The following is a 26,007-nucleotide window of genomic DNA, read 5'->3' on the forward strand; positions in this document are numbered from 1 at the left end:
ACCTGATTATGCGGGATTCTGAGTCCAAGCCTGGGAATGACCCTGAGATGCATTCGGCAAGTTCTCACTCTCAAGACCTCTGCTAAGACACTAACCTAGGATGACCCCCAGGTGCTGTGTGGCAGGGCGAGGCCCAGGCCCAAAAGGCTTCCTAAAAGGCAGTGTGCATTGTTGGCAGCAATGAGAGCTGGTGATGGAGATGGCTGGACAGGCTGCCGGCAGCAGGCCAGGAGCACAGTCAAGGCTGTCAAGATTCGGCTATGAGAGTGAGAAGGGGCCAAGCATAGATTAGTGTGGATGAAGGAGAAGGTGGGGCCGAGCTATAGAGGGCCTTGAATGCTGGGCCTAATGTTAGGCTTTGTTTTCTAGGCAACAGGGTGCTATGGATGAACTTATGGGGAGGGAGTGATGTATTTCGTTTGTGTGCTAGCATGTTAGGATCTCACCATAGGACGATCATGAGGTTAAATAAGCCCAACCGAAGAGCCTTTCACTTGTCCCAATATGTAGTCACATAGAGTGTTTGTGTTGTTAAAGCCTGTAATTCAAAAACAGAAGAAATTTAAAAAGATTGGTGAAGCTGGGCACAGTGGCTCATGCCTAGAATCCTACCTCTCGGGAGACTGAAACAGGAGAATTGCTATAAATTCCACACCAGCTGGCTGTGATTGTAGAGATTTTTTGTTGTTGTTGTTGTTGTTGATGTGCATGTGTATATGTGCTCCTGTGAGTACAGGAGCTAGTGGCGATTCCTTGGAGCTGGAGTTACAGGGGCTTGTGAACTGCCCACCAGGGTGCTTGGTCTTCTGGAAGGGGAGCAAGTGCTCCTAACAGATGAGTTGTCTCTCCAGTCCCTACAGTTGAACTGTCTTCAAATGACATTCTGATTGATTGGAGAAAGACCTGGCTTACAGTTCATTGTCTTCACTGAAAACCTCATCCGCTCTTGAATACCTTTGGAGCCAGGCAGCTCAGCCCCTTACTGAGCTGTCCAAGCCTGTGTGCAGGCAGAGCCCAGAGGCTGATATGTCTCCCGGCTTGGCTGCTAGAGAGCAGCCCAGGGATCCTGGCAGCCTCCTGACCTCTCACCACCCATAGGAATGGCCAGCCATCAGAGGAAAGAGTCAGCTGTGACCGCAGAGATGCTCCTGTGGCCCAGCCCTGGGACTATATAGAAGGTCACTTCCAGGAGTTCCCAGAAGCTTGACCGGGCTTCCAGGTGAGACCAGAGTCCCCTCCCATGGCTGTGACTAGCCCCGAGTCCCCTCCCATGGCTGTGACTAGCCCCTAGCCTCACACTTTGCTATTCACATTGAGCCCCATGTAGGCTAAAATAGATCTAGGCTTATTGAGAGGTAGGGGGCTCCACTTCTGTGATTTGTGTGCCTTGAGAAGTGAGGTGACACCACAGGCCCCTCTCATGCCTTATCGGCTGGCCACCCGGTTCTAAGCCCAGCCTCTCCAAGTGAGTTTTATGACCCATGAAATGGCCACCCTCCAGCTCCTTTCCTGTCTGTAGAACGGCGTGTGTTTGCCAAAATCCACGTTCACAAATGTGCTATGTGACTATGAGGTACTAGATGTTGGTCAGTCACTTTTATTATAGCCTCCAGTGTCTACAACAGGAAGGGAATGTAAAACACTTTTCCCAGACAGGCAGTGGTGGTGCACTCCTTTAATCCCAGCACTCGGGGGGCAGAGGCAGGCAGACCGCTGTGAGTGAGGCCAGCCTGGTCTAGAATGAATTCCAAGACATCCAGAGCTACACAGAGAAACCCTGCCTTGAAAAACCAATAACCAAAACAAAACAAAAACCAAACCAAACCAAAGAACACTTTTCCCAAGCCAAAAGAATTTCCACATCCCCTGCACACTGGAATGGACTGTGGCAGATCTTTAGAGCAGTGCCCCAAGGGAGGAAAGATGGAGTTCCCAGTGAGCTCTGCCCCGCCCCTTGGGCTCAGGAAGCTGGGAGAGCCCCACCCTTCTTGGCATTTCCACCCAGGCTTCTCTGAGCTCTGCTCCTGGCCCCATTTGACTTCCAGCTACCTTAGATGCTTTCCCGTGTTCCAGGCTTGCTGATGTAGCTCATTAAGGTCCCAGATGCTACTAAGTCTAGAATCACTTGCCAGGCCAGAACACTGGGCAAACTGTATCCACCAGTCTCACCCTGGCCTTCAGGGGCAGGTGCATAGAGGTGGCACATGCTCCCCGTGCCAGCTTTGATCTCCTCTGAAGTTGGCAGCAGTAGCTCGGAGCCATCTTTCCTGCCTGGGAAAGGCAGTCACAGTGCTGATATAACACGAAGGCAGCCTGGAGGGCCCTCACAAGTACATCTTCATGGCTTCATGTGTCGTGGGGCAGTAGCGGGCGTGTAGCTGGGCCAGCAGAGCCTTGGACGTAGAATCTAGGTGTGTACCCTGACTTTTCTTGTTCCACACGTGAACGGCGTAGGTGGCATTGAGCAGCCGGGCCAGCTCCTCAGGGCTGATGTCTTCAAAGTATTTCTTCCAGTCCTGCCAGGGGATGGGGTAGAAGGCCTCAGGGGGCAGGGCAGTGACCCCACGACAAGTGTGGCTCTCCTCCAGGCTGCGGGTGGAACACCACTTCTTGAAGACCCGGGTGAGCAGTTGGGGGCCCTGGTGGCCCCAAACCAAACCATTGTAGTGGTCCACAAAGTCACGCATACACAGGGCCAAGAAGTCATGGTGTCGTTTGAAGGCTAGGAAGGCTCCATTGAGGACGTATCGGGATTGAAGGCCCAGCGAGTTGGTCAGGTTCCTCAGGTTCTTGAGGACGATGAAGTCTGTGTCCAGGTATATGCCACCGGCCTTCCAGAGGAGCGCAATCCTAGAGGCATCAGACAGTACTGGCAGCCAGTAGGGCTCCCACCTCTGCTTCGTCTCCAAGTACCAGGCTGCCAGTGGCGTGTCCCGAAACAGCTCCTTCAGGTCCAGAGGTTTTATCTGGACATTGGGGAAGCATCTCATAAGAGAGATGCCAAATTCTGAGGCAGGTCTGCCTTGGTTCCGTGCAGCCCTTTCATGAGCACTACCACCTGGGACTCGGGGTGTGCCCTGGCAGCTGACTCCACAGAACACATGGACAGAAAGCTAGGGTTGGTCCTGTCTGAGGTCTCTAGGAAGAAGATGTGGCCTGGGGCAAGGATGCTAGGAAAGGCCAGCTGGGGGCAGGAGATGTCCACTGGCAGGCTATTCTGTTGTCCTTGGTCCTTGGGTGCACCCACAGTGTGCCAGTAGATCATGATGGAGACAATGAGTGTGATCTTGAAACAGATAATGAAGAGGGTGAAGACCCGTTGTCTGGGGGTGCCCCTGAGCATCCTCAGCAGGCAGTCGGGGGACTTGAACATGGTCTCCCCAGATCACAGCAGGAGATGCCCACGAGGATTGACTGGCCTGTAAGAAATGAGGACCAGCATTCAGGTTGGCTGGCTGCAGGAATCCCTGACTCTCAAGAAACTTGTTTCCTGCCAACACCAGGGAACTACTAGCTTCCAAAGCCTGGGATCTCTGGGACCCAAGAGGCATGAACTGCACCCTGGCCAGCTGGCTGCTCACCTGTAAAACAGGAGTTGTGGACTGGAGCCTGGACAAGGTCCTTTTTGTCTTGCGTAGTAAACTTGTGAATGGACCAGAACCAGTGTCTTTCACAGTGTGCAGCCAGAGTCTAGCAGACACAAGGACAGTCAGAAGCAACAACTTTGCCTCATGGCACCCTAAGCCTGACAAAATCTGCCTCTCTTGGCCTACTGGGGTGGTAGTCTGTCCTTTGACCCCACCCCAGCCCACCCCCGGCTCCATGAACAGGTCTTGGCTCACTCAAAGACAGGCTGCTCAATGTCTTAAACACATCTGGCGTAAAGACCTGGGCTCAGGATTGCAGAGATATCCCAGTAAGTAAAACACACAAGCAGGAGGACCTGAGTTCAGATCCTGGGAACCTATGAAAGACAGGAACAGCAGCACATGTATGTGACCCAAATACTGGGGAGGTAGAGACAGTAATACTTGGAGCAAGTGGTCTTTCATCTAAGGATTTATTTATTGTATATTAATTTCATGTGCATGCATGTTCTTCCTGTGTATATGTTTGTGTACCACATGCACAAAGTGCCCTCAGATACCAGAGGAGGGCACTGGATTTCCTGGGACTAGAAACAGGAGGTTGTGGGCGGGTATCATCTGGGTGTTTGGAATCAAACCTGGGTCTTCTGGAAGAGTCGGTGCTCATAACAACTGAGCCAGCTCTCTAGCCTCAATTTATTTCATTTTTAATTATTGTGTGTGTGGGGGGGGCACATTGTGTATAAGTGCAGATGTCTGCAGAGATCAAAAGAGGGTGTTGGATCACCTGGAGCTAGAGTTACAGGTGGTGGTGAGCCATCCAACATGGGTACTAGGGACCAAACTCAGGTCTTCTATAAGAGCAGCAAGTGTTCTTAACTGTTGGGCCATCTTTCCATCCCCCTCAGACTTTTTTTTGGGGGGCGGTCCTTGAGACCGGGTTTCTCTGTGTATCCCTGGCTGTCCTGGAACTCACTCTGTAGACCAGGCAGGCTGGCCTCTAACTCAAAGAGATCCTCCCGCCTCTGCCTCCCGAGTGCTGGGATTAAAGGCAAGTCTGTTTATTTATTATTTATTTAAAGAGAGGGTCTCATTGTGTAGCCCTGTCTTAGAACTCACAGAGATCCTCCTGTCTCTGCCTCCCAGGCACTGGGATTAAAGGCGAGTTTGTTTGTTTATTTTTTTTATTTTTTTATTTTTTGTTTTTTTTGTTTTTCGAGACAGGGTTTCTCTGTGTAGCTTTGCGCTGTTCCTGGATCTCGCTCTGTAGACCAGGCTGGCCTCGAACTCACAAAGATCCGCCTGCCTCTGCCTCCCGAGTGCTGGGATTAAAGGCGTGCGCCACCACTGCCCGGCTTATTTTTATTTATTTAAAGAGAGGGTCTCTGGAGCTGGAGAGATGGCTCAGCGGTTAAGAGCACTGACTGCTCTTCCAGAGGTCCTGAGTTCAATTCCCAGAAACCACACGGTGGCTCACAACCATCTGTAATGAGATCTGGTGCCCTCTTCTGGCCTGCAGGGATACATGCAGACAGAACACTGTATACATAATAAATAAACAAATCTTAAAAAAATAAAATAAAATAAAGAGAGGGTCTCACTGTGTAGCCCTGGCTGTCTTAGAACTCACAGAGATCTGCCTGCCTCTGCCTCCCAGGCACTGGGATTAAAAGGTTGAGCGACTACTATACCTAGCAGACGTTTTAAGTTGGAAAGGGGGACCTTGAATTCACAACGTAAACAAGGCTTGTTTTTCACTCGTGATCCTCCGGCCTCAGCCTTCCAAGTACTGGATTGTAGCTCTGCACCACCATGCCCTACTGCTTCATACGTTGGCTCCTTCAATAAATACTGACCATCTAACCAACAGAGCAGCATTTCATACATACAAGCGCATCAAACCCTTACAAGCACCTGAAAGGGTTAATCCTCACCTCGGCCTCAAGGATAGGGAAGTGCACAGTCTATCTCCCTCATGCTGTCCCCAGGCAGAAAGTGGCAGGATGTGTATGGCGGGAGTGGGCAGGGTGGGGGTACAGGCCTGGGCTGTTACCACATTACTTCTCCTTGGGGAGAGAGTTGGTCTGGGAAGGGAGTGGCCAAAAGGGTGCCTGGCTCACTGGAGGAACTCAGTCCTATACCCAGAAGATGAACAGCAACCCTAGCCCTGGGTCACACCATACCTGTTCTATGTTCCAGGTTGCATTCACACCCCTCAGGCCCTGAGCCACTCCAGAGGACAGTTGCATAATTCTGACATTAGGAATAGAACCACTGAATGGAAAGAGGCCAAAGGACTAGGCACAGGCGGGTAGGTGCAACGGGAACCCGAGAGTTGAGTCCCTTCCGGGACTCTTCCAATGGTCATCCCACAGGGAGGAGCTGGAGTTGGAGCCACATGGACGGACACTCTCCAGGTTAAAGGGCTACTGACCAGCCTGGGCAGCCCATGGTGAGGTGGAGTCCTAGCCACCTGCAGGCATCCTGGGTACGCACACTGGGTTAGGAACCCATCTTCTATGCCAACGTGGCCTGTCTTCTCATGCTTAATGGTGCCAGCCCACCTGCAAAAGATGAAAGGCAGACAGCATGAGAGAGCTGTAGGCCATCGGCAGCTCATTACTCCGGCTTTCAGAGCGCAGCCCTGTTGCCAAACTGAGCACATTAGCCCGTGCTCAGCCCCGTGGGAGCACTATCTGGAGGCAGGGGGACAATGCAATCGACTAGAACTCGATTCTAGGTTCAAATGGCACTGGCTGAAATGGCACTTGGGCTGGGCTCCAGGGAGAGGAAGGAAGGGTCGGTCAAATAGAGGAGGTGTTGGCCAGTGGGAACCCTGGACCTTCCTCAGCACTACAGCCTGGAAGGGACCGTGGGAAGCACCGGGGAACCCGACCAGCTCCCTCTCAGCAAATGAGAGTCGAAGGCTGAATCCCAGCACCGGACAGACAGAGGCAGGAGGGTCACTACAAGTTGCAGGCTAGCCTGAGCTACATAGTGAGACCTTGTCTCAAAAGTCAAGAAAAATAACAATTATAAACTCAGAGCTAGACACAACGACTGGGTTGCAGGATTTTTGGGGGGGGGGGGGCTGCGGCGCTTGAATCCATTCACAAGTTTAGGACCAGTTTGAGCAACATAGCCAGATGCTATTTAAACACAATAAACAGTGTGTGTGTGTGGGGGGGGGGGTGGCCCACGCCTTTAATCCCAGTGCTCAGGAGGCAGAGGCAGGCCCATCTCTGAGCTGGAAGTCAGCCTGGTCTACAAAGTGATGAGTTGCAAAACAGCTAGGGATACACAGAGAAATCCTGTCTTGAAAAACCAAACCAAACAACCAAAAACAAATAAACAAAAAAATATTTTCATCATTAGGGAGATGAGGCAAGAGGCTCAAGGGTATCCTTGACTACCTACCTATCTACCTATCGATCTATGGATCTATAATATCTCCTTGGTTCAAAGCCAGCTTGAGCTACATGAGACCCTATCTATAACAACAGCAACAATCACAAAAACCCAAGCCAGATCACACCATAGTCTTGCACAGACCCTAAGTAATGTGAGAGACTCAGGTCTCCAAGGCCCTGTATCTGCCTTGTACCCTTGACTTCACACCATTTTCCCCCTGGTTCCTGATCTAAACCGTATCTGCCTGACTCAGAACTCAAGGCATTGCCTCAGGACCTGGACACCTGCCACTGTTTGTGTGGACAGCTCTTTCTCCATTCATAACTTACCCTCATGACTCAGACCTGTAGTAGAATACTATTTGCAGGTGTGTTCCTTTTGTGTATGTTGCATTTGTTTAACTCTGTGAAGCTGTGGTACTGTGCCTGTGTAAAACACCTGATGGTCTAATAAAGAGCTGGTCAATAGCAAGGCAGGAGAAAGGATAGGCGGGGCAGACAGGCAGAAAGCATACCTAGAAGGGGAAATCTGGGAAGAGGGATTGGCGAGCTAAGATCTAGCAGCCAGAGGACGACGAGGACTCCAGGAGCCAGCCCCCCAACACAGCAAGCCAGAGGAAAAGATTTACAGAAGTTAGAGAAGAGGAAAAGCCCAGAAGCAAAAGACAGGATAATTTAAGATAAGAAAAGTAAGCCAAGCTAAGACCGGGCATTCATAAGTAATGATAAGCCTCCGTGTGTGATTTATTTGGGAGCTGGGTGGAGGACCTCTCAAAAAAAGAGTAAAAAACACCACCACCACCACAAACCCCCAAGACTCCAGTGTTCCCTGCCTTCTACTCGCCTGTGTTCTCTCTAGCACTTATCCCAACATAGTGGGCTTTCTTCTTTAGGGAAATTTATTTAGAAATAGCCCAGCAAGACCGATGGTGTTTTATTGAGTGACACATGTAGAACAGGCTAGTCTCCAGCTTACTGTATAGCTCAAAGATGACCCTGAGCTTCCAATCCTCCTGCCTCCTTCCTCACAGTGCTGGGATTCTAGGTGAATACTGTACCAGTTTATCCCTTGCAGGGATGGAGCCCAGGGCTTCATGTAAGCAGGGCAAACACTACCAACTGAGCTACACCACAGCCTTATGTTTCATTTTGTTTCTGAGCCAGGGTCTTAAGTAGCCCAGGCTAGCCTTGAACTCATGGTCCTGCTCCCAACCTCCCCTCCTGCTGGGATTAGAAGTGTGTGACACAATACTCAAGGAAAAGTGTACACAGACACACAATTTGTTTTTTTGAGACAGGGTTTCTCTTTGTAGCCCCAGCTGTCCTGGAACTCACTCTGTAGACCAGGCTTGCTTCGAATTCACAGAGATTTGCCTGCCTCTGCCTCCCGAGTACTAGGATTAAAAGCACGCGCTTCCACCGCCTGGCTGGAAAAGTATATTTTGGGTTTGTATTTGTTCAGCATCTGGAACCCTGTCCAGCTCCTGATAGATGTAGTAGACAAATGAGCAGGTGAGGGAATTAGTGAGCCAGCAGATCAGCGACTGAACAGAGGGGCAGCTGCTGAATGACCCGGAGCATCTGGGAGTGAGCAAAGCTGGAGCCAAGGCCAGTGAGTTGCTTGGGACCCCAGCCAGGGCCATGCATGTGAGGGAGCTGAGACAGACCCCAGAATAGCACCAGCTCTGTCCTCCTATGGGGAGTGAGGCTATTTTGGTCATAAGCACTTTTTTGTTATGGTTTGGTTTGGTTTTTCGAGACAGGGTTTCTCTGTGTAGCCCTGGCTGTCCTGGAACTCGCTCTGTAGACCAGGCTGGCATTGAATTCAGAGATCCACCTGCCTCTGCCTCTCAGGTGCTAGGATTAAGGGTACCACCACCACCCTTCGGTCATAAGCATTTTTAACCCAGTGGGAGACAGACAGACATCCACCTGAATGTGGATCATCAGACATCAGTAGAGTGCACCTCTGAGTATTTGGGGGACCCCAAGTACTGGGATGCCCTGACTGTGCCATGGTATAGGGTAGAGCCCAGGCCCGAGGTGGGATAGAGTGTGCCTGACCACATTGGAAGTACTAGACTCAAGCCACACCATATTTGGTGTCAGAGCTGAAGACCCAAGAATAGAAGTTATATCCCAGGCCAAGTTGGCCACAGCTCAATATCCATGTGACCTCAGACCCAAAGCATGCTCCCAGCCCCCCTGGGTGGGCCTTGTGGCTGCACCCTAAGTCCTGGCCCTTGTCAGAAGAGCTTGTCATGTCCCTCTTACCTGCCCCCCCCCCCCCCCGCACCCCCCCCCCTCGCATCCCCAGGCTTCCTTCCCTCGGGCAGGAAGCTATTTCCAGGTAGTGTGTTAACTGGCCACTCTGCCGCTCCCATGGCTCCCTATTATCAGGACCTTCCAGGATTCACGGCAGGCAAATGAGGCTGAGCAGAAATACCAGCTGGCAGAGAGGCGGAGCTTGGCACCAGTTCCAAGCGCTGTTTTCCAACCTGAGTGCTGCACCCTTAATGGCTGTCCCTCCATCTGTTTCCCTGGCTGACCACCAGCCAGGACAGTGTCATGGGGATGGTCATATGCAGCCCACGCTGAATCCATCGATCCTACACCTGGGCTCAGTGCCAGCAGAACGGCTCCCAGAAAGCCAGTGCTGAGCCAGCCGGGGGTCACATGTTCTGATGGTGACTCAGGCAAGGTCCCCACCCAGGCTTGCTATGTGTGGTCCCTCCCCAGGCCTCTGCAGACAGAACTTGCACCCTCTCCAGGGATCCTCATAAGATGCAAGGAATCACAAAAGATTCCATTGACAACCAAGTGGGGTCTCTTAGTGACATACCGAGGAGAACCAGGGACATACATGGAGCTTGAGGAGCTGAGGTGAGGCTGTGCAGTGGGTGGCCTCATCAGCATCCAGGGACTAGTCTGCTGGGGTTTCCAGGCCACCAGACAAGTCAGGCTGGGATGGGGTGAAATCCCCACAACCTGTGTGGCCCCAGGAGTGGCAAGACAAAGCCCCAGGTTAGGTGAAGGCTTTAAGCCTTGCGGAGCCTTCATGTCTCCCTCTCTTTGTTTTGTTTTGCTTTATTGAGACAGAGTTTCTCTGTGGAGCTTTGCTGTCCTGGAACTTGCTCTGTAGACCAGGCTTCAAACAAAGCCCATCCAGCCTTGTCTAGGGCCCTGCCTGAGAGACAGGCCTCCACAGGCCACAGTGACAGGTGTGCTTGGTCAGGCATCTGGGAAGGGCCTGGGAAAGAAGGGACATTGGCTTTAGGTCCCTAAGGCTGAGGTGCCTAGTTAACATTATCAAAGTGGACCTGGCTGCCAGGTTCTCCCAGCATCCCTCAGTTTCTACCTGGTACAGGGCTCTCCTGGCTGGTATACCTCACCCCTACCCTTAACTTCTCCAGCCCAGGGTCTGGGTTACCTTTCCCCCACCCGCCCTTCTCTATATAATCCAGCCATTTTGGTAACCTGACTCTTTTTGGTCTACCCTTTACTCTCTTGGCCAGTCTTTTAGCCCAGGCTGCCCCTCTTGGTCAGCGGTTCCTCTCCCCTCCCACCTCTCCTCACATGGCCCAGTTTAGTCTGGCCATATCCACTCTGGACTCTCACAGAGGTCCCTGCCTCTGGCTACATTCTCCCTCATAGCTACAGTAAACCTTCTCCTCTCCCATACCTAGGAGCAGGCATGTCTGTCCTTGTTTATTTCTTCTTTTCATTTAATAAGGACAGTCTCTAAGGCCATGGAGGACACTGTGGCCCTCTCCTTCTCATCTATAAGTTCAGCATTATGGCTGCATGTGGCCAGGAAGCAGCCTTTGACCAGGACTGGCCCTCTTTCTTATTATTGACCCACGGCTCTCAAGAGCGAACTGTCAGAGCACACAATCCTCATTCCGTGATCACACTTGCTTCTGGTACAGTCAACTCGGGTTCCCTTACCATCAGACAGTCAGGTATCCCAGAGTCCCCCAGCCCACTCCAGTGCCCCTTCCTAGCAGGGCTGGATACAGGACACATGCCACAGGACAAGTCACCTCCCTGAGCCTTGGGTCCTTTGCAGCACCCAGGCTCCAGGGGACCGTAGGCCTAGGGCAGAGGTTCACCCAGGGCAAAGGAAAGAAGACTCCACTGTGCTTCCTGGGCCATCAGGGACACTGGAGAGAGGGTAGGAAGTCCCACACAGGGGGCCTGGGCTGTAGAAGTAGTTCAGTTGTCAGAGTGCTGGCTTAGCATCCACGAAATTCAGGATTTCATCCCTGGCACCACACAAACCAGGCATGGTGGCACATGCCCATAATTCTAGCACGTGGGAGTTAGAGGCAGGAAGATAAGAAATTCAATGTCAACTTTGGCTGACCTGGGATATGAGACCCCGTCTTTAAAAAAAAGAAAGAAAGAGAAAAGAAGGGAGGGAAGAAAGGAATGTGTCAGCCCAAAGGATACTCCATTTCCTCCCCAAAGGGCCGGCCCTTTCAGATTGACTTGGTCCAAAATTGAGTCTAGGCTCAGCTCAAGCTGGACTATAGAAAGTGTCTCTCAACCTATGGGTTTTGACCCCTTTGGGAGTCAAATGACTCTTTCGTAGGGGTTACCTAAGACCATCCTGCAAATCAGATATGTACATTATGATTCATAACAGTAGCAGAATTACACTTATAAAGTAGTAATGAAAATAACTTTATGGCTGGGGGTTATTACAACATGAAGAACTGTATTCAAGGGTGGCAGCATTAGGAAGGCTGAGAACCACTGATCTAGAAGGATTTCTCACAGTTAGAAAAAGCCAGCATTCCTCAGGAACTTGTCCACCAAAAGACACCATTTCCCTTGCCTCTGGCAGAAGGGACATATGGCTTTTTATTGACACAGGCCTAGGCTGGCCCCTATTTACATGTACTTGCTAAATATCCCCAAGCTGGCGAGCACCCTGGCTCTTTTCACTTCCTTCAGCCTCCTCAGGATGCTCGCTCCTAGGCTGTGCAGGAACCATTCTCGCAGGCCCGCCTTCACTCTCTCTACGATGAGAAGGTTTTCCCCGCCCGCCGCCCTTCTTGCTGTTCTCTCCCCTACGATTCTGGTTATTTTCCCTCTTGCTATTCTCTGCTATCCTTGCTTCTCTCACAGATAGTCCTGGCCATGTCCAGTCTCTCTGCTCCGGACTCTTCCAGATACCTCTGGATGTTCACTCCCTCTCTTTCATCTACAATAAAAGCCTCCCTGCTAATCATGGAGCATCCATTTCAGTGGTTTCTTCCTTCCTTCCTTCCTTCCTCTCTCTCTCTCTCTCTCTCTCTCTCTCTCCCTCCCTCCCTCCCTCCCTTCCTTTCTTTCTTTTCTTTTTTTCAAGACAGGGTTTCTCTGTGTAACAGTTCTGGCTGTCCTAGAACTCTCTTTGTAGATCAAGCTGGCCTTGAACTCACAGAGATCTGCCTGCCTCTGCCTCCCTGGGGCTGGTGTTAAAGGTGTGCGCCGCCGCCGCTGCCGCCGCCACCACCACCCATTGGTGTTTTTGTTTTTTTTAACTGCACGCCCACTTACAGGAAAGCAGTGTTGAGGAGAGAGGCTCCAGCCAATGGAAAGAAAAGGATAGCTTAGTCCTGACCCTTCTCCTGTGGAATCAAACACAGCACAGAAAAGTAAGTTACAACTTTAGAGAATCTGGGGTAGGGAGAAAACTCAAACTTGCTCCCATATGTAAGTGTGGCCCAAAGCACCTGTAATTGGCACACACAGCAGTGAGGATGCACAGGACAGGATGCACAGTGACCCAGGAGCAAAGATCTCAGAAAACCCCAGTGATTATGTTGGCTGCAAACCTCACTTCTAAGAGGAAATGGGAGAAGGTGGGAGCTGTGACCTAAATGGACATGACATGGCTGCTCCACGGTATGGTTAAGGGGAAGGTTTGGTTTTGGTTTTTTGAGACAGGGTTTCTCTGTGTAGCCCTGGATGTCCTGGAACTCACTCTGTAGACCAGGCTGGCCTCGAACTCACAGAGATCCACCTGCCTCTGCCTCCCGAGTGCTGGGATTAAAGGCATGCACCACCACCACCAGGCCTAGCAGAAGGTTTTTGTGGTAGCTATGAGGGAGAGAACAGCCAGATGCATCTGGAAGAGTCTAGAGAAGAGAGAGAAAGTAGTAGACTGGACCTGGCCAGGCAAGAAGCAGGAGCAGAGTGACAGGGAAAAAGGGAGAGAAGGGGAGCGTGAGAAATGAAGACAGAGAGAAAGTGTCCGAGCAAGAAAGAGCAAAAGAGAGAACACAGCCGAAATAGCAGGGTTATAAGGAGAATGAGTAGCTCGGAGAGGGAAGCCCACAAGCTGGAGCAGTTTGGGGAAGGGTAGGAGAGAAGAGTGGAGAAGTGTGCCAAGATGTCAGCAGGGGCTTTGGAATGTGTAATAGGTACATGTGATGCTGAGGGAACCTGGAGGCCAGCTAACAGACACCACAAGTAGCTACATGTTCCTCTTGCCAGCAGTAAGGGAAATGGCTCCTTTTGGTAGAGGGGAACTGGCCTTTCAAGTTCTGAGGAATGCTTTTGTCTAACAGCCGTAATTTGGAATAATGGAGTTTCCTTTGAACTTGACAAAGGGCTCCTGGCTAGAGGCAGCTCATTAGACTTCCCCATTTTTACTTTCATTATTGATTTTCATGAGTTAAATAATTTACTTCATCAGCTATAAGATCACATCGCTCCAGGCCTCCCATTATTCACCTCCCAGGCCTATTCCCAGAACTTTGCTGTTTGTACGTGGTTTTCTTAAGTGAAAGAAGAGTCATGTTCCTGTTGAGTAGACTGTTTTTCAAACCAACAGACCACAAAGACCTTCTGAAAAACCAGGTCGACTTGACTTGGAAAAGAGGCTTTCTGAAGCTGGCCAATCACAGCAAGGCCAAAAGCTTTGACAATGTGTTTGTGCTAAATGCTAACAGCAAAAAAAGTTCTGGGCCGGGCGGTGGTGGCGCACGCCTTTAATCCCAGCACTCGGGAGGCAGAGGCAGGCGGATCTCTGTGAGTTCGAGGCCAGCCTGGACTACCAAGTGAGTTCCAGGAAAGGCGCAAAGCTACACAGAGAAACCCTGTCTCGAAAAACCAAAAAAAAGTTCTGCTTTTGCTTAACCTTGCTTACAACGGCCATAAAGGACCTATAAAAGGTGCAGCAGCTGAGTGTGGCTTACACTCTACTCCTGAGGAGGGGAACTCTAAGTTTGCCCCAGCTGTCAATGAAGTTTACCTTGCAGTATCTCGGTTTTAGCTCCTGGTTTTTCCACACCATAACACAGCTTGCCCACCCCGAACCAGGGTTCCCTCTGAAAGGAAGACAGCAACCATAGCAACAGAGGAGGCGGCAGCCCAGGCCTCTAATCCAATGTCAGGGCAGGCATGGTGGTGCACACCTTTAATTTGGAAGCAGAGACAGGCAGATCTTTATGAGTTCAAAGCCAGCCTCGGCTACCCAGCAAGTTCCAGTCTGGGCAAGGCTTTATAGCAAGACCGTTTCTAAAAGAAACAAAAAACAAACAAACAAACCTGTTATACCAGGAAAATTTTACTAAATTGAATCTGGGGGTAAATTAGAAAATTGAAGGGTAAGGAAAAACTCTACTCTGCTTTGGAAGACATGAAGAAAATTCCGGGCAGTCGTACTAGCTGAGTAGTCATGAGGTTTGACTGGGTCCATCTGCTTTTCTGTGTCTTGGAACGATGGAACTCCTTCTTTCTCTCTCAGGGGCTGGCCAGAAACTAAGTATGTTCTTTTTGGTACTCTGGGTAGCTGCTAAGATTTACACCTTGCCTGTCCTAGGTGTTTTTCTTTTAAACTCTAATAAAATTGTCCCCTCAAACTTTAAAAACTAAAAGGACCGACTAAAGGCCTGAGAGATGATTCAGGTAAAGGTTCTTACGACCAAGCCTGATGACCCGAACTCAGTCCCTAGAACCCACGTGGTGGAAGGGAAGACGGGAAGTTTGCCCTCTGACTTCCAGTAAATTAAGAAAAAAGAAAATTATCATGAAAATACAGCGATCCAGTTGTTAGGTCCCAAGCCCTCAGCTCAGGCTAAATTCTGAAGGGTTGCTGGCAGATAGAAGTCAGCATTTCTCGGGAGCCTGTGAAAGGAGTCACTTCCATTATTTTCCCTTGCCTCTGGCTCTCTACCGGCATATACCTGTGGTTCCACAGCAAAGCCCAGGATCCCAGAAACTCAGGAGGTAGGTGTGTTTCTGAGTTCCAACTTAGTCAGGGCTACCTCATGAGACCCTAAGATCCAGCTTAGCCAGGGCTACCTCATGAGACCCTGTCTCAAACCACAATGAAAACAGCAGGGAAGGTCAGATGCCACGTATTGGTAAGAGCACTTGACTAGGGCATTTAAGGTGCAAGATTCAAACCCCAGTAAAGCCAAAACCAAACCAAACCAAACCACCCTGAAAACCTGGCAAGAGAGCCAGGAAGAGAGCAGAGAGTGGACCCCTTACATTGGCTGCACCGTCTTCCCCTACAAGGGGAAAAAGCTAAGAACCAAACAGCGAGAGTTCAGCATGTTTATAAATTACAAAGATAACTGCAATGAAGCGTGATTCGGCTCTATTTTTATTGACATTGATCTAATATGCCCTGTTCAAAAGGTGTACCATTAATATCATGAGCCACCAAGAAATAAAACGGTACCAATTACATCAGGCCACTTTGTTTTGTCATACAGAATGTTTGTTTTGAAAGAAGTGTCCCCTCCCTTTCTCTCTTTTTCTTCAGTGCTGGGTGCTGTGGAATAATCCTTCTGTATACTATGAATATATATTACTCTCATTGGTTAATAAAGAACTGACTGGCTAGTAGCTAGGCAGGAAGTATAAGCAGGATAGCCAAACTGAGAATGTTGGAAGAAGGCAGTCAGTGGGGTCTCCAGGAGATAGAGGGAGCAAGACATGCGGGAGGACAGGTAAAACCATGAGCCACATGGCAATATATAGATTAATAAAAATGGGTTAATTTAAGTTGTAAGAGCGAGTTAGTAATAAGCCTGAGCTATCGGCCAAGCATTTGTAATTAATATTGGGTCTCCGAGTTGGTTATCCGGGAACTGGTGGGTGGGACAGAAATTTCCGCCTACAGCTGGGGACTGACCCTAGGCCTGGCTCCTGCTAAGCATAGGCTGTGCCACTCACTCATTCACAGCTGTCCAGCCTGACTCCTCAGTGTTCCTCCCCCCATGTCCTCTAATGCAGGAGGGGGCATGGCTTCACCATGGCCTCTAGAATTCTTCAAGTTGCTGATTCCTCTCCTGGTTTCTGAGTGATTGAAACAGGGTTAAATATTCAGTAGCTTTGGTTAGGACTCTGGGGTGGCCCATTGGGGAAAGCTCTTTCTCTGGTCTGGAGGTGGGGTGGGGGTAGCATTTCCAAGCTACCGAAAACATGAAAGAGTTAATCTGGTTGGACAGGCTAATCACCTGGCTAAAGGGTCACCTCTCAGGAAGGCAGGACCACCCCTACCAAAGTAGATCTATTCACCTTAAACCCCACTAAAGGGATAGGAGGAATAATTACCCCTTTATTGAGATACTATACTCTTCCTTCCCAGAATTCCTGCCCCTAAGTATAGTCCTCCCTACCCACCATGAGGTTCTGTTGGGTCACTGGAAATTTTGGAGTCCTGACTCAGAATGGCTAACTTTCTCAGCACTGGTCAGAGCCTAAGCATGCTTTGCAGGCACTCTGGGCTTCTTACTCTGTCTCTAAAGCCTCTCTCCCCGACCCCATTGCCATGTGGCTGCTTAGATGGCTCAAGGCTGAGCTCCATTCCTAACTCAGAAGGAATGGCTCCCTCCCTCTTAAAATTCACCCTCTGTGGTCCATCAGTTTTATTCTTCAAGTTCCCCAAGACAAGAACTCAGAAGCTACTGGCTTGGGCCAGATCTGACAGTAATCAAGTTGCCAGGACCCTAGTTCCCCGGGGAACTGAGCCCATGGTTCTCAAAGGTACGCCAATATTCTCGTATGGCTAGGAAGTTGCTTTTACCAAAAGCATAGGCTCCTTGCTTGGGATCATTGGGTTAGCTAACAAGCAAGATGAATGTCTGGCATCTCTGCCTTCATCTGGTGCCCATCTCCTTTACTGTGGTTGATGGCACAAAGACAGAAATCAGTCTCTAACCCAGCCCAGAGTCAACTCGGAACTGCCCCTCTCCCGACCCCAAGAGCAGAGCCAGATAAGAGCTTTATCCAGTCATCTTACAGAACCAGAAGTGAAAACACCGGCCAGACCATACCTTGATCAGGGCTGCCCCGACTCACCCGCCATTTAAAACTAAAGTACATATGTCAGCACCTCATTTAAAACTAAAGTACAAGTCAGCACCTCATTTAAAACTGAAGTACGCCGGGCGGTGGTGGCGCACGCCTTTAATCCCTGCACTCGGGAGGCAGAGCCAGGCGGATCTCTGTGAGTTCGAGGCCAGCCTGGACTACCAAGTGAGTTCCAGGAAAGGCGCAAAGCTACACAGAGAAACCCTGTCTCAAAAAACCAAAAAAATAAAAAAAAATAAAAAAAATTTAAAAAAAAAATAAATAAATAAAACTGAAGTACATGTCAGCACCTCAGAGACGGACTTGGGGTGTCACTAAACCCCTTGCTTTGTTCTGCTCCCCCGTGTGGCTACACTGAGCCAGCCTCTCCTCTGTCATTCACCGCCACTACCCTTAAATAGCAAGCTGGGATGGGTGTCCAGGCTTTTCACCCTAAATATACCAGGTGAAAGCCACCTTCCGGGGTCAGCCACTCAGAGCAGGCTAGCACCGGAAAGAGAGGAAAGATCGGATGGTCCACAAAGCGGCTGGGGTCTCTTTATTGCAGGAATTTTCTCCCTGTCCCTCACCTTGGCCTGTCTGCTGCTCCTACCACTAGCCAGAGCGGCAGAGGTGAGTGTTTGGATTCTGTGGGTCCTGAACTCTGACACTAGGGGAGCATTTCCCTACCAGGTGCACATCAGGCCCTCCATTTTCCTTGTCAGTTTCCAGGCTTTTTAGAGCCAATCTGGAGCTCTATTGAATTAAGTGTTTCCCATCTGTCTTTGGGGTTCTTTCAAGCAGACGTGGGCTCAGGCGAAGTATTTGAGCATATGCTAGTGTGACAGGGGAGCTTGAATTCTCCAATTTTGTGACTTAACCCACACAGAAACAAGAGTGTTGGGGGACAGACATTTCTATTGTAACATATGGAACTATGGGAGATGCCAAGTCTGTGAGATCTTGATGGTCTTGTGGCGAATTCTAGAAAACTAGCCTTTTATAAGCTTATGGTTTATCTAGGCACATCCTCTGGCTTAATTGTGTGCACGTGTGTGCATGCATGTGTACATGAATAGTCCACAGTATGTTGTATGGAGGTGAGAGGCAACATGTGAGAATTGCCGGGGGGAGGGGTGCCTTTTTTTTTTTTTTGTATCAGGGTCTCTTGCAGCCCCATCTAGCTTTGAGCTCTATATATCTGAGGATGACTTTGAACTCCTGATCCTTCTGCTTCTACCTCTATATTTTTAAGTTATTATAGCACTGGGATTACAGGCACACGTCACCATGCCTGGTGTCTACAGTGCTGTGGATGGAACCCTGGGTTTCGTGTGTGTGCGAGACAAACAATGTATAACTGAGCTGCACCCTTGCCTGACTATGACCCTGAAGCAAAGAGAATTAGACTCGACTGCAGACTGCACTCTAAGCAGTGCCCCTCTATAATAACTTAGAAATCAACCTTAGTCACTGTATTATTTTTAATTAGTCACCAAATACCTCATAAAAAGCAGCTCATGGGCTTGTTTTGGTGTACGCTGTGAGAAGGTGGTGTCCATCACGGCAGGGAAGGCATGGTGGCGTTCTTGATGGCTCTTGTGGGCAGTGAATCTGAGAGAAGCCAGCCCACAATGGTTTTCTCCTGCCTTCCCTTTTTATTTAGGCTGCTCTGCTGCTACTCCTCTCCTCCCCCAGCCTAGGGGAATACTGCCTACCTCAGTGTTGATCTCCAGAAACCCCCTCAGAGACAAGCCCAAAGTTTCTCAATCCAGACAAGTTAAACCAAAATAAAAATGTACATCCATTTTTTTTTTTTTTAATTTTTCGAGACAGGGTTTCTCTGTGTAGCTTTGCATCTTTCCTGGAACTCGCTTTGTAGACCAGGCTGGCCTTGAACTCACAGAGCTGCCTCTGCCTCCCAAGTGCTGGGATTAAAGGCGTGCGCCACCACCGCCCAGCAAAATTTTTTTTTTTTTGTTTTTGTTTTTCAAGACAGGGTTTCTCTGTGTAGTTTTGGTGCCTGTCCTGGAACTCACTCTGTAGACCAGGCTGGCCTCGAACTCACAGAGATCTGCCTGCCTCTTCCTCCTGTACATGTGTTTCTAAAAATACTATTAATGGGAGTTGGAGAGATGACCCCATGGTTAAGGGTGCTTGTTGTAGTTCCCAAGGGTTCGGTCAGAACCTCCAGAACTTTCTGGCTTGTTCCGGAAAGTGCCATTTCTCCCTCTCTAAATCCCACCCTCTCAGAGAATATCTAACAAAGAGAAGCCACCCAAAAACCCAGTTCCACATTCTTATTGGCTACTGCAGCTCCTCCCCTGAAGTTTTCAGCTGCTGTGGGAGGTCTTTCTGTGTGCTGTGAATATATGTTGCTCTGATTGGTTGATAAATAAAGCTTCAATGGCCCATGGCAAGGCAGCTTAGAGGCAGGTGGGAAATCCAAGCAGATATACAGAGAGAAGAAAGGAGAGGAGGGGGAGATGCCAGCCGCCGCCCAAGGAAAAGCAAGATGCCAGCAGACTGGTAATGCCAGGGCCACATGGCAAAACATAGATGAACAGAAACTGGTTAATTTAGGATGAAAGAGCTAGCTAGCAAAAAGCCTGCCATAGGTCATACAGTTTGTAAATAACATTAAGTTTCTGAATGATTATTTTATAAGCAGCTGAGGGACTGAGGGCCAGGTGGGACCAGAGAAACCTTCGACTACAGCCAGCAGCCCAAGTCCCTGCCCAAGCATTACAGATTTTGGCCATACTGGGGCATGAACCCAGCTTGTGGCAGACACATCAGCACCCCCGCCTACAACCTATAGAAGCTCCCTGCTTTAGCTCAGGTATGTGACTTCTCCTGCCTCAATCTCTGGGGCTGGAGAATTCACCTGGGAGTTGCTTTGCTCAAATAAACCTGGTCTTTAACTTGTTTAATTCGGTTTGATCTGGCTTACTGCATTGGCAGATAAACCTATTATTGGGGTACAGAAAACCTATTACCGAGTTCAGTTCCCAGCACCCATGTGGGGCAGATCATAACTACCTGAAACTCCAGATTCAGGGGATCCAACTCCCTCTTCTGGCCCTCACAAATGTGTCATACATACATACATACACACACACACACACACACACACACACACACACACACACACACAAACAAATAAGAAATAAAACTTCACCTGGTATGGTGTGCACACCTTTAATCCCAGCACTCAGGAGGCAGAAGCAGAGGCAGACGGATCCCTCCCTGTGAGTTTAAGGCCAGCCTGGTCTACAGGGCGAGCTCCAGGACACCCAGGGCTACACAGAGAAACCCTGTCTCGAAAAAAAAAAAAAAAACAAAAAACAAACCAAACAAACAAAGAAGCAGGAAAAGAAAGGAAGAAAGGAAGGAAGGACGGAAGGAAGGACGGAAGTGGCCGTGGTCACAGTGACACATGTTTGAAGTCACAACACATGGGAAGCTGAAGCAGGACGGGTTGAGACCCTGTACACACACACACACATATACACACATATATACACACATACACACACACACTAACACACATATACACACACACATATACACACACATATACACACATACACATACACATACACACACACATACACATACACACACACACACTACCTAGAGACCAATGTCCAGATGACGGCAATTATCTATGAAGAGGTGACTAGACCCTGGGGCAGAGGAGATCTTGGAGGAACAGCACTGATCCTCTCAAGTAACAACAGCAATGATTTCTGACCACACTGCTTAAACCGGAATATGGTCGATGACCAGCCAGATCACACCTTGACCAGGACTGTTTCACTAGGCATGCCCCTTGCCCCCTGCCCTAATTCTTCTACCATTTAAACCTGGAGTCCATGTCAGTAAGTGACCCAGGCCAGAACTGGGAGTTACTGAACCTCTTTATTCCTTTTTCCACGTGGTCACGTCAAGTAAACCTGGCTTTCACGACTCTTCCTTTCAACGGTATGCTGGCACGGGCGGCCTTGCCGAGTTTAACGGGACTGCTGTGACCAGAGCCTTGGCTTTTGCCCTAGAAACTATAGTTACTGAGCCGAGAAGATGGCTCAGCAGATGCAAAGTGACTACTGTGCAATCTAATGACCTGAGTTTGAACCCCAGAACCCACAGTGGAAGGAATGGTGTCCTCTGATCTTCACAAGTGTGCTATGTGCGTCCACTGCCCTGAAAGATGGCAACACTTCGACAAGTCTCCCTAGAACCATTCACAGTATCAGCTAAAACGGGGCAGAGCCATGAGGAGGGTGAGGAGGGCAGACAAGTGACATCTGTCTTTGCCAGAAGGCAAGAAATGATAGATGCTACTCAAAGAAGGGGCTAGAGCGTCTTAGATTTATATCCACACGTAAATCAGCCAAGGTTGGCTAAGTGCGCCTGTGATCCCAGGACTTTGGAAATGGAGCAAGGGGATCTGGAGTTCAAGGTCAACCTGAGCTACAGGGCAAGACCCTATATAAAAACCAAACACAGGGCCTGGAGAGGTGGTTCAGTTTAGTTAAGAGCACTTGGCTGCTCTTGCAGAGGACCCGGGTTTGACTCCCAGCACCCACACAGTGGCTCAGAACCATCTAGAAATCCAGTCCTAGGATAACTGATGCCTTCTTCTGATCTCCTCAGGAACAGGCATGCATGTGGTTGGTCCACATATGTACTTCAGACAAAATACATAATTTTTTTAAATTAAAAAAATCAGACTAGACAAGAGAAAGAGAGAAGAACCACTAAGACAAAGAAGAAGAAAAATCCTTCCTCAATATCAGGACCATGGAACTTTAGTTATTTGTGCTGGCTAGTTGTATGTCAACTTGATACAAGCTAAAGTCATCTGAGAGGAGGGGGCCTCAATTAAGAAAATGCTTCTGTAAGAACAGGCTGTAGGCAGCCCTACAGGGCATTTTCTTAACTAGTGATTGATGGGAGAGTGTCCAGCCCATTGTGGATGGAGCCATCCCTGGGCGGGTGGTCCTCGTTCTATAAGAAAGAGGGCTGTGCAAGCCTTTGATACAAGGTAGTAAGCAACTCCTCCATGGCCTCTGCATCAGCTCCTGCCTCCAGGTTCCTGCCCTGACTTCCCTGGATGATGAACTACAAGCTCAAAGATGAAATAAACCCTCTCCTCCCAAGATGCTTTTGGGCATGGTGTTTCCCACAGCGGTAGAAACCCTTAATGAAGACATTTGTTTTTATTTTGTGTGTGTGATGGAGTGGAGTGAGCATGCCTGAGTGGAGATCAGAGGACAACGTCCCTTGGGTTTGGGGACCTGAACTCAGGTTGTCAGTGAAGCTTGTGAAGGGTCCAGGAATAGGAATATAAAAATATAAAAATAAAATTCTAAAGAAATAAGAGCCTGACAGTCTTCAGCTCTGTCAACAACTAAAGGTTAACTGCTAACAATGGCTCTCTGCTTCACGGCCAGCTCCTCTGTCAACAGCCAGGGTTAACTTTTAACGATAACCCCCTTGCCCCTTATAGCCAATAACTGCTGTGGTCCAAAGTTAAATTTTTTTTTTTTTTTTTTTTTGGTTTTTCGAGACAGGGTTTCTCTGTGTAGTTCTGGTGCCTGTCCTAGAACTCTCTCTGTAGACTAGGCTGGCCTCGAACTCTCAAAGATCCGCCTGGCTCTGCCTCCCGAGTGCTGGGATTAAAGGTGTGCGCCACGCCATCACCGCCCAGCTCCAAAGTTAAATTTTAATAGTTGTTTCTACGTGACTCCTAGTATGCATCCCATGCCTGATGCTTAATTTTTACTATAAAACGGGGCTCAAAACTGACCCCATTGCCACAGAAACAGAAGCCCGAACTCTGACTGTGGTCCCAGTCAACTGGAAGCTTCTTTTGGCCCCGTGGGTTGTTTTTTTTTTTTTTTTTTTTTTTTGCTGTTGTTGTTTTGTTTTTTTGGGTTTTTTTTGAAATAAAGTTTGCTTCTGGTTTAATAGACTCTGGTGGTCTGTACCTTATTATTTGTGCTCCCCGCCACAACCCAATACTCGCATGTCAGGTACCTCTACCCACTAAGGCAGTGGTTCTCAACCTTCCTAATGTTGCGGCACTTTAGTACAGTTCCTCATGTTGGGGTGACCCCCCAACCATAAAATTAATGTTACTACTTCAATATCTGATATGCAACCCCACATGGGGGTCATGACCCACAGCTTGAGAATCACTGCTCTAAGGCATCTTATGGCTCAGACCAGTTTGGTTTGGTTTGATTTTGTTCTTTTGAGTCAGGGTCTCACTAGGTATCTCTGGCTAACTGGTGCTCACTGTGTAGACTAGGCTGGCCTGGAACTAAAAAGAGATCCACCTGTTCCTACCTCCCTAGTGCGTATCACTAGCCTTGACAAGACCACAACTTTGATATGTTTTTTAGATTTATTAATTTATTTTTTAAAATTTATATTTCTATTTCATGTACATGGGTGTTTTGCCTGCATTTATGTCTGTGAAGGTGCTGGGTCCTCTGGAACTGGAGTTATAGACAGACAGCTGTATGTGAGCTGCCATGTGGGTGCTGGGAATTGAACCTGGGTCCTCTGGAAGAGCAACCAGTGCTCTTAACTGCTGAGCCACCTCTCTGGCCCCAGGTTTATTTTTATTTTATGTGTCTGAGTGTTTTGTCTGTATGTATGTATTTGCACCGTGTACATGCCTCATGTCTGAAGAGGGCACCAGATCCCTTGGAACCGGAGTGACAGACGGTGCTAGGATCTGAACCCAATCCTCTGTAAGAACAGCCAGTGCTCTCAATTGCTGAGCCATCTCTCCAGCCTCTAGGACCACAGTTTTTAAAAAGCAAAATCCCTCCTAGGATGGTTAAAGAATTTTTCCCACCCCATCACGTGGCAGGGAAGATTGGAGACATCTGTCTCATGAGTAAACAGGATGAACTCACTTAGCTCTCATTTTTAAAACAGTTTGGCCCCAAATTCATATTTGAACTCACATATCTTTAAGAAGAAAAGGATTTTAATTAAAAGTTACATTATTTATTTACTTGTTTCATTGTGTGTGGGGGGGGGGGCGGGGAATGTGTGCCATGGCAAGCATGTGGAGGTCATAGGACAACTCGGGGGAGTTAGTTTTCTCCTCTACCATGTGGGTCCCTGGGATTGAACTCAGGCCATCAGGCTTTGTGGCAAGTACCTTTACCCCCTGAGTCATTTGACCTGCCTAGGAAAAGATTTTTAGGTTATATCCCAGCAAACCCCAACCCGATCTTGTAGTCAAGAGACAAGCTGGCACGCATCTGTTAATCCAGCACTAGGGAGGCAGAGGCAGGCAGATCTCTGAGTTAGCCAGGGCTACGAGGAGGAGGAAGAAGAGGAGGAAGAGGAGGAGGAGAGGAGGAAGAGGAGAGGGAATTCCAAGGACATCTATGATGGTAAACACTTTATGGTCATAAAGCAATAATAAGTAGAAATTAATTTAGTAACTGAGAACTTAGGGGCTGGAGAGAGAGATGACTCAGAGGTTAAGAGCACCAGCTGCTCCTGCAGAGGACCTGGGTTCAATCCCCAGCACCCACATGGAAACTCACAAACATCTGTAATTTCGAGGGGATCTCTCTTCTGACCTCTGAAGGCACCAGGCACATACATAATACATAATACACAGACATGCATGCAGGCAAAACACCTATACACGTTAAGATAAAAACAAACCATTTTAACTGAGAAATTAAATACAAAAAAAAAAAAAACCCAATCAGGTATGGTGAGGTACACTTTCAATTCCAGTACTCAGGAGGCAAAGACAGAAGGATCTCTGTAAATTTCAGGCTAGCCTGGTCTACATGATGAGTTCCAGGCTAGCCAGAGCTACACAGTGAGACTGTCTTTAAGGAAAAAAAGAAGAAAAAAAAAAAAAAAAAGACAAAATATCATGTGACCAAAACTACAGGATACAGTTACAAGACAGACCAGAAGTTCATCACTACTGGTAACAAAAAGTATAAGATCAAATAATTTAAGTGGTTATAAAGAAAGTATCAGAAAAAAACACAAAGAAAGCAGGCTGCGGGTGGTAGGTAGCTCAGACCTGTGATCCCAGCACTTGGGAGGCGGCAGCAGGAGGAGCGGGAAGTCAAGATCATCTGAAAGAATGGGGGTACAGAAAGAGAATTCAAGAACAGATAAAATGGCCAATCTAAATGGAATTCGTTTGTGATTTGATATTAGAAACACATTAATAATTAACCATATTAATAAATCCAAGGGTCCACAGTGATATTAAGAAACATTTAGGAAAAAACAACCCACATTTATTTTTAGTAAGGGAGAAATCAAGGGATATTTCCTTGAGTTACGTAGACTAACACAAAAGCCAGATTCATACCCAGGGGGATGTGGGATCTCGGGTCCATCCCCTGGGGCTGGGGCTTAACACATGCATTCAGCTGCCAGCCTGGCCGCTCACTATTGTACACACTGCACTCCTGAATGCAGGGTGACAGGAGGAAGAAATTAGAGGAACAAAACCAGAAAAGAGGTCTGGAGAGATGCTTGGCAGTTAGCAGACCTGTTGCTCCTGCAGAGAACCTGAGTTCAGTTCCCAGAGCCCAAGTCAGGAGGCTCACAACCATCTGTAACTCAGCTCTGGTGGTTTCAATGCCTCAGGCTGAGGAAGACCTTGAACTCCATATCCCACCCCCACCCCGCCTCCACCTCCT

The 26,007-nt window shown here is 48.7% G+C and overlaps 1 protein-coding gene across 1 annotated transcript in view; it reads right to left on the reverse strand.

The window, feature by feature from the left end:
• Positions 1 to 1,556: 1,556 nt before the first annotated feature.
• A4galt (alpha 1,4-galactosyltransferase (P blood group)) overlaps positions 1,557 to 26,007 on the reverse strand; it is a 30,592-nt gene continuing 6,141 nt past the window's right edge. The window contains 4 exon segments of the mRNA XM_052748477.1: positions 1,557 to 3,004; positions 3,007 to 3,419; positions 3,582 to 3,690; positions 5,771 to 6,151. Coding sequence (XP_052604437.1) covers positions 2,325 to 3,004; positions 3,007 to 3,373 — 1,047 coding nt within the window. The 5' untranslated portion in view covers positions 3,374 to 3,419; positions 3,582 to 3,690; positions 5,771 to 6,151 and the 3' untranslated portion in view covers positions 1,557 to 2,324.

This window comes from Peromyscus californicus, unplaced genomic scaffold (assembly GCF_007827085.1).
Source record: "Peromyscus californicus insignis strain IS unplaced genomic scaffold, ASM782708v3 Scaffold_20__1_contigs__length_68692818, whole genome shotgun sequence".
Taxonomy (NCBI): Eukaryota; Metazoa; Chordata; class Mammalia; order Rodentia; family Cricetidae; genus Peromyscus; species Peromyscus californicus.